The sequence below is a fragment of the Xiphophorus couchianus genome, chromosome 11, assembly GCF_001444195.1.
Source record: "Xiphophorus couchianus chromosome 11, X_couchianus-1.0, whole genome shotgun sequence".
Lineage (NCBI taxonomy): Eukaryota > Metazoa > Chordata > Actinopteri > Cyprinodontiformes > Poeciliidae > Xiphophorus > Xiphophorus couchianus.
This window is the reverse complement of record NC_040238.1, coordinates 5,614,801-5,623,474: the sequence shown is the minus strand read 5'-3', so window position 1 is coordinate 5,623,474 and position 8,674 is coordinate 5,614,801. Positions and strand designations below refer to the sequence as shown.

At 39.5% G+C, this 8,674-nt stretch overlaps 1 protein-coding gene across 2 annotated transcripts; it reads right to left on the bottom strand.

Moving 5' to 3' along the window:
• Positions 1–825: 825 nt before the first annotated feature.
• On the bottom strand, positions 826–8,228 carry camlg (calcium modulating ligand). 2 transcript variants are annotated; one of them, XM_028032439.1, is made up of 5 exons: positions 8,132–8,228; positions 3,339–3,544; positions 2,130–2,545; positions 1,777–1,842; positions 826–1,337 (listed from the first exon to the last, which is right to left on the bottom strand). In XM_028032439.1, exons 2-5 carry the CDS (start codon positions 3,478–3,480, stop codon positions 1,146–1,148), a joined length of 816 nt encoding a protein of 271 aa, XP_027888240.1. In that variant the 5' UTR covers positions 3,481–3,544; positions 8,132–8,228; the 3' UTR covers positions 826–1,145. The 2 variants fall into 2 exon arrangements, with proteins under 2 accessions (XP_027888240.1, XP_027888243.1); XM_028032442.1 differs by lacking the exon at positions 8,132–8,228 and having other exon boundaries at positions 2,130–2,542; positions 3,339–3,715.
• Between the last annotated feature and the right edge of the window lie 446 nt (positions 8,229–8,674).

Below are 8,674 nucleotides of genomic sequence, written 5' to 3'. Positions count from 1 at the left end.
CTGCATGAGTTTCAACAAATTATGGAGATTATTAATCATAAAAATGGTCACGTTTTCCTTTTAATGTAACAGTAGAATATTTTCTGAAGACCATATCACACCGTCTTTCTGTTATTTATGATTTTAATCCTTTATTGGGATTAATGGGCTCTGATTAAACTCTGTCACTGCAAAAACACAAAATCTTAACAAATATTTTTCTCTAGTTTCTGGTGCAAATATCTTATTACGATTAAAATTAGACAAAACTAACTTACAAGTAACATTTCAGCAGACATAAGAGTTTAAGTTAATAATTCCTAAATATTGATGAAAAGTTCTAGTTCCACTGGCAGATTGTTTGATAAAGAGAACTCCACCGTTACCTAGCAACCCCAGCCAAGCCCAGTCCGTTACCTAGCAACTCAGTTCTAGTTCCACTGGCAGATTATTTCTCTTATAACAAGACATTTTTTAATGTTATAAGTGAAATAATCGGCCAGTGGAAATAACACAATTTTTAAATCAATATTTAGGAATTATTAACTTAAAACAAGCTGCAGTTTATTGCTAGTTTTGTCTTATTTCAAGGATACCGAGATATTTGCTCCAGAAACTAAAGAAAACTACTTGATAAGATTTTGTTTTCACAGTGAAGCATCTGTTTGTTTCTATTAGCTAATAATGGCGATCATTTAGAGTTCCATAATATATCAAAATGCAGTAATTACTCTTAATGGAAAAATTGATTTTTAAGTTAAATAATATGCCAGTGGAACTGGAACGTTTTCATTGAAATTGAGGAATTATTTATTCAAAACAAGCTACTGAAAACTTACTTGTAAGTTAGTTTTGTATAAATTCAAGTTTATTAAATTATTTGTACTGGAAACTAGATAAAAAATACTTGGTAAGATTCTGTTTTTCACATGTTCTGTGCCTGAAATATTGGTTTTAATAAAGATGGACCTGGATTGCAAACAAAATCAAAACATGAAACCTCTTCCAGAGTTTCTGTAAGCAGTAAAATCAACATGCAGGTTTAAGCACTGGACTGGGTGCAGCCCTCAACATAAGGCTGCAGAATGTAAACACCAGGGGGCGCAAACGAGTAAGCCTCCCTCATCGGTATGAGGAGGGGAAGAAGAAGGTGTGGTTCTGTTCTGTCAGGGCGTCTCTGAGCAGAACAGCGTCAGGATCTCGTGGGAGATGATGAAGGTGAAGAAGTAGACGCAGAGGTCGGAGAAGACGTCGCCCATCCTGCGGTAGGTGTCCATGGAGCGGCTGATGACTTCGGCCGGGATGCCGGACAGCAGCAGGGCGGCCGTCAGAACCGTGGTTTTACTTTTCTTCTCCACCTGAAGGAGCAGAAAAAATATCCTGCAGTGGATCAACAAACTGGAAAATATGTTTAAATAGTCATTCAAAGAAAACTAAAGTTAAAGGACTGAACGCTAAAACTGACTAACAAGGTTTAAATCTGATTCAAATATGTTGGTGTAATTTTGATTTGTTGTGTATTTTCAGTTTCATTTTAAATAAATTGGATTTGTTTTGAATAAACAAAATTAAATTCAACAAAGCATTTTGGCAAACAGATGATTACAGATCTTTTATTTTCCTAATTTTCTCATAGAAAATATTACGTTTTACTTAAATTTGTCATAAAAAATGTTTAAATTCTTTCATTTATGATATTCCACAGTAGAGTGGTGATAAAACTACCTAACCTACCATGAGGTTCAATTATTTATTATTTACAGTTAGTTAAAAGAAAATATAAAAGAGTAACTTTACCTTTGGAAAGTATTTTGACAATCCCATGTAGGCGAGTTCAAGGGTCAGAAATGGAGCAAATATTGACTGGAAGAGAGAAAACAAGGAGAAGTTTTTAAATCAGCTTTTTTGTGCATCTTAAATATACAACGCAGCATTAGAAAATGCAAAACGTTAAATCATGACGATATTATGACTATATTCTCATATTATTGCGACTTTATTCCTGTAATATTGTGACTTTTTTTCTTGTGTTTTCATTTTTTATCTTTTTATTAGCATGGCCCTAATCCTCCATCATATTAAAAATCCTGTGATTTGATAAAAACATAAGTTGGATCCTGTAGCTTCATGTTTACAGCAGGTTGACCCACCAGATACTTGCAGACAAAAACTCTGACGAAAACAGCGAGGAGGACGCTGCCGACCAGCCGGAAGACCCGAAACGGATCGAACTCCTCTACGTCGGAATCGCCGTCCTGCGCCGGCTTCTCATTGGCCAGCTGGCTCCGAAGCTTCATGGCGTCATCAAAGCGAGATAAGTATTGATGGAGGCCTCGGCGCGGCGAGCCGCCGGCCTCGTCTGACACCTTCGCTCTGTGGCGGAGTCCTCCCACGTCGCCCTCCAGAGACGCTCTGCGAGGCTGGCCGAAGTCCGGCAGCGGGGAGCCCCGCCTCTCCGGCGTGGCGGTGTGGGAGCGGGCGCCTGGCCTGGGCGAAGGCGAGGACCAGGGCTCTGACCTGTCCAGGTCCAGGTGGAAGCGCGGTTCGACGGAACGCAGGCCGGCTGCTGCAGAGAGCAAAATGTTTAGAGACAATTTAACTTTTTTCACCTTTAATGGCAAAAAACCTCAACATTTTACAAGATGAAAAATAATTAAGGCTGATTAAATTATTTTTAAGAAAGGGCAGCAAGACAGAACATGTTCTGTCCAGAACTCCTCAACTAGGATAGTTTTAGTTTCCTCTGGTTCAAATTCTGTTTGAAAAAAATCTTTTTAGCACCTTTTGCTTTCCAATTATTAATAAGAATAATCTCCAGATCATCTCTACACTGTACTGACGGCAATCCAGCAGGAAGGCCGGAGTTTTTCTCATGTTGTTGTTAGAAGGATGTTTTAGCTGCAGATGCAGCCTTTGCTATAAATGATCAAACTTTCACTAAAGGACAGACGTTATTGACCTCGAGGCATTAAAATAATTATTTATGATTGAATAGTGTTGCACTAACTTGGAGCTGTCGCCGCCTGCTGATGTAAATTTCTAGCCATCACAGTGTAGAGCATGAGTAAAACGCTCCTTTTGTTTTTGATAGGGCACCAAAACCATCTCCAGCCCAGGGGCCCTAATCCTCCTCAATCCGGCCCTGCAGTATGATCTCGTTAATTTGGGATAAATCTACTGGCTTTTCACTTGTAGAATCTGTTTCGTTTTTAAAAACGTTTTCCTTCTTTCTATGAATTCAGGTGTGGACAGTTCAGATACGACGTTTTATCTCTGATTCATTTTATCGTCCAAAACGTTTTAAAAATGATCAAGCTAAATAATCAGCGGCAGGTTTCAGGTTTTCTCTGACTGCCTACCGCTGTGATCCGGCTCGGTTTTAGCGAATCCGACGATTCTGTTCATTCTGTCCTCCGAGTTGAGCAGCAGTTTCCTCCTGCGTTTCTCCGCCCGCTGCTGAGCCGCAGACATGGAGCCCGTCTTCTCCTCCCCGGCCTCCATGCCCAGGTTCGGCTAACACTTCCCGGTGTGACCACAGAAAACAGGACCAGCGATCAGCAGCAGGCTGCAGGCGGAACAAAAGCTTCTGACAGATTAATGCCTCACGGAAAACACTACAGAATGAAGGAGCCGGGCGCCCATTGATGACGTCATCAAGAGTAGACAACGGGACTGACGCAGGATGTGGTTGTTTTCCCCTGAACGCTGCCTCACAGGAACAACCGTCTGCATTTCAGGGTTAGAATATCAAAGGAAAGTTGGAGTTAAATTCAAAAAGTGAAACGATTAAAGTTTTTAGCTGATAAAAACCCAGGAAAAAATACAAAAAGTAAAGTATTAATGTGAGTCAGTTTAGTTTTGCTGACTGTGTGGAAGTTTTTCTAAACCAACTGAAAACACTTTTATCTTCCCAGGTTTTTATGTCATAATTTCACTGTTTCTTGTTCAATTGTGACCAAAAGCTGATTCAAGTGTCACCGTTTCTTTACTTCACTGCATGTTTTTCAAAACGTATACAGACAAATAGCCATAAAAATGCTCATTTGATAGTCAACATTTTTTAAAACATTTTATTTCCGCCTCCGATCCTGAAGATTAAATTCACTTCAGACTGATCAGGTTTCTCCACTGCTATTGTTGGACAAACCAAGCAAAAAGAAAACTGCTGCTCCTTTTACAGTATTGTGAAGAAGTTCTTCATTTATGAAGTAGGATAACTTTCTGTAACTTCCATGTTTGGCTAATTTCAAAATTCAAACAAAGCATGCTACACATTAAATCAATAAATCATGAAACAAAAAAGTTGCAATACAGCATCAGCAGACTGCACAAAGATCCTAAATTAAAGAAGATGAGCGTTTCAGTGAACATATAAAGCTTCGCATGTTTAAGATAGTTTGAACATCATAGCTGTATTCATTATAATAAAAACACTTAAATATTTACAGGTACATTTTAACAGAGTTGCAAAGAAACAGAAACATACCTGGAGTATTGTTTTGATTCCTTTTAATATAAATATAAAGTAAATAAAGTTTTTCATTTTGTCTAATGATTTTTTACCCAATCAAATTCCAGCATTTGATTAAAAACTGATGGGATTTCCCTCTACAGCATTATTATAAGAACCGAAGGCAGCAGAGTTACTTGGTTGTGCTATAAAAACACAAAACACCTCAACAATAAATCCATCTCAGATCTATAAATAAAAAAATGTCACCAGTTAAATTATTTGATGCTTAACGCATCTTTTAAGCAAACAGTGGCTCATTTTGAGTATCTGGTGGAAGAAATAAGACAAATCTCAACAGTTGCCTAAAACTAGAGAAGTTAAATTTGATCAGGGAAACTCTTTCATCTGATGTTCCTCTGCACATTCAGCTCCATTTTTAATTTTCCTCCAGCTGATTGCAGCTGCTGCAGCTACAGGGACAGCCACACCGATCAGAGCATCACGTCCTCGATGGCTGTCATGGTTTTCTTCTTGCTCGTCTTTTTGGCCTGCAGATCAGAAACATGGATCAGCTGTTAGATGGAGATGGATGAAGAACAAAAACATTTCTCCTGCAGCCACATCTTCTCTGCTAACAGGAAACAGCAGCAGGATCTTTGCTGTGACATGAAGACTCACCAGGAGGAACAACGTCCAGGTTGATGATGCTGACTGGTTCAGCTGTTAGACCGGCTCTCTTTCCCCAGTTTGGGTTTCTCTCAATAACTCGACATTCGTACGTTCCCTCATCATCAGTCGTCACGTTCTTCAGGACCAAAGACGTGTTTCCGTCTTTTATCGGCCTGAACAGCAGATCCACTCGGTTCCTAAAAGACGGCTGCTGGTTTTCTGGATCCAGCTGATCGTCTCTGAACAGAAGAACGTATTCTGGTACCGAATCATTTCTCCTCCACTCGATGACTATGGCAGGATTGTTGTCAGGCGTTTGGCACAGCAGAATCACAACCTGCCCAGTTTCAGCTCTGATGTTTTTCTGAGCTGCAGGAAGGAAAAACACAGAGCAGAGAATTAAAGAGGAACTGCTCAGGTGTTTTTGGTCGACAAAATGTTTAAAACTGTAACAGGTATTTAAATAACAGAAAATATCAGATAATTTTTTAACAAACGTTTACGCATTTGAAAGGTTTCATCCTGCAAATGGCTTTTCTTTGCATTTTTGGACACTTCAGATGTTAAAACTGTTGGCTGATTATATGAGGACATTTTACTGCCGTAAGTCCAGAGCACACATTTTCAGCTTGAAAGCAGGACTGTCCTTCTTCTCAAAACTTGCGATACTTGTACTCCAAACTTCTCCTCGCGTTCTGGTCTCGTCTCTGCTCAGAGGAAACCTGTCTGCTCGCTGGCGCTGGGAACAGAATGAACGTTTTGTGCTGGGTGCGTTTGTTTCCTTCTATCTATTGTAGCAACTTGAGCCACTGGATGAAACCAAGACTTCAGCTTTCTGCTCCGCAGTGCATTAAACAGCCGCCAGCAGTGCTGCTCATTACTAACAGCTACTGATTTTAAGCAGGACTTTGTTCACCAAAGGAAATGATCCAAAAGTCACAACATGACGTCTCATAGCTCAACCTCTCAGCCAATAAAATTAAAGTGTTAGACCGGGTCATTTGTCTCCTAACGCACAAGGAAACAAACGCAAAAAAAAAAAAAAAAAACCGCAACCGTGTATGGCAGGCCGTTTTAATATAAATTCGGTTTCGTCTGACTAACAGTAATTACATTGTAGACATCTACAAATGCATTTTGACTAACTGGAATGTTAATTTAAGATATCCGTCTTTACATTCTGACTAGTAAGAATAATACTTCAAGATATCTTTACTTATATTTGGACGAGTCAAAATTCCTTTCAAAACATCCCAAATGACTTATTTAATGGGAAACATTCGTAATTACAATTTTAGATATCGCGAACGTAAATATGACAAATTACGTTAGAGATTAACTTTTATTGTAGTTTTGTCTAATCAAAATGCTTTTTTAGATATCTATATTGTAATTACCACTGTAATTACGAATAGTCGGACGCAACCGATTTTATCTTAAAACTGCCTGCCATAACGGGACCACCACGCGAAGCGCAGACACCTTAGCTTTAACTTTAGGGTCCTGCGTGGTTCGTAATAATGAATATCTTGGTGGATATTATTCATTAAAGTGTAAATTTGCGTTCAGATGAGGTTCGTTTGCCAAAAAACCTCATGTGGCCAAAAAGATGAGAACAGATCAGAAAGATAAGAGGCTTTAAAAAAAGAAAATAAAGCCCTCTTAAAAATCACAACCTTTACACAAAATGGACAAATAAAGACAATACATAAAATGTTCAAACCCACCCACCACTACATGGAAATACTGCTTTCGGTATTATTTGGCAAAATACATTATGAAAAATAAATTTTATATCTCTTAAAAATTAGATTACAAGGGAGAAATCCACACAAAAATAATGAAGCACTAAACACGACACAAAAATCATAAATTCTTACCCAAAATAAATCCAAAGTGGAAGAAACAGAAAATAACCAAAGTTGTAGCTGCAACAGCCATGTTTGCTTCTGAAAAAGCGCAGAGGAACGTTCATTCTTCTGAACTTCACTGTAAAAGTGGGAAGGATTCGCGAACTGTTGCTTGAGCTGCGTTGCGTTTAAGTTACCTGGAACATACACGTAAATCAGAGCTCCGTTTGACATCAGACCCGAGGTACATTGTGTGCAGTAGCTCTTACAAACATTTTAAACATTCATTTCCACGTCCAAGCACTAATGCTAATGTGTTCAGTTAATAGTTAAAGGAGCAACAAGTAATATTGATTTAGACGCTCTCGCACGTACGTCTTGTATAATTAAAGTTTCCACCACCAACAGTTTACTACTGTTGATGTGAGGATCGGCCGTAACGACACGTGAAGTCGGTCTCACAAGTTTAACTCTAGTCGGAGTTTCTCCCTATTTAAGTTTTCTGACTGGGAAATCGGAGCATTGGAATTTCCTTCCCAACGGAACAACCTGAACGCAGCAGTGACACTTCCGCACGCACTCAGCAGCGAATGAGCGTGTGCGCATAAGAAACATGCCTCGCGCATGCGCATTACCACAAGGTCGGACTGATTTGCGGGTAGCACAGATGAACACACCGCCCTTCTTGTTTTAGACGGTTCCCTGCTGTAATATTCTTGTCTCACAAACAAGCTGAACTCCAATTTTCCTTTTAAAAGAAAACGGTTTACTGTAGTCTCCGAAGAAGTGTCTACATTTACCGCATTTACCGTAAAGGACAGATTTTGGACAGACTGATACCTTCATCTGCCAAAGTGCCACAACCTGCTTGATGATCCATTACTAGTGTTACAATAATCCTCACAAAAGATACGTTCACCTACCCAGAGTCCCGATATTACCTGGACATTGAAAAATTAAAAAGCCAAATACAATAAAATAATTAAAAAAAATCTAATTCAGCTAAACATACCTAGAACAGAGTCAACATAAACAAAAAATATATAAATTACTGCCTGTGGAAAAGCTTGAGTTTTTATGTCTCTAGGAGCTTCATAATTCTCAGGAAATGGTTTATAAATAAATACATGAATCTGCATTTACTGCTCACCAGAAAACTTTATGTACTTTTATTACTCACCACATCCAGACATCTTATTTTAGAGCAGAGGTCCCCAAAGTCAGTCCTCGAGGACCGACATCTTGCATGTTTTAATTCTCTCCCTGGTGGTACCGACAACCTTTACAGCAAGTCAATGTTCTTCTTAGGCCTCTAACGAGCCTCATTGGATCCAGGTGCGTTAAACCAGGGAGAGACTAAAACATGCAGGATGCCGGGCCTCCAGGACCCACTTTGGGGATCCCTGTTTTAGAGCATAGTTACTCTGATATTCCAGGAAGTATTCATTCAGGTTCTGCAGGTACCCCAACCCAAATCAGGGATCTGAAAGTCTAAGGCAGGGGTGTCAAACTCCAGTCCTCAAGGGCCGCTGTCCTGCAACTTTTAGATGTGCCTCTGCTGCACCACACCTGAATAGAATAATTAGGTCATTAAGGCTCTGGAGAACTGATCTACACAAGGAGGAGGTGATTAAGTCATTTCACTCCAGTGTTTTGTACCTGTGGCACATCTAAAAACTGCAGGACAGCGGCCCTTGAGGACTGGAGTTTGACACCTGTGGTC

Bases quoted from the DNA above. Each gene is read 5' to 3' on its own strand.
- camlg (XM_028032439.1), bottom strand. From the start codon at position 3,480: ATGGAGGCCGGGGAGGAGAAGACGGGCTCCATGTCTGCGGCTCAGCAG. The intron at 2,546-3,338 runs GTAGGCAGTCAG...TGCTCTCTGCAG, and splicing joins AACCGAGCCGGATCACAGCG to CAGCCGGCCTGCGTTCCGTC. The intron at 1,338-1,776 runs GTAAAGTTACTC...CTGCTCCTTCAG, and splicing joins TGTCAAAATACTTTCCAAAG to GTGGAGAAGAAAAGTAAAAC.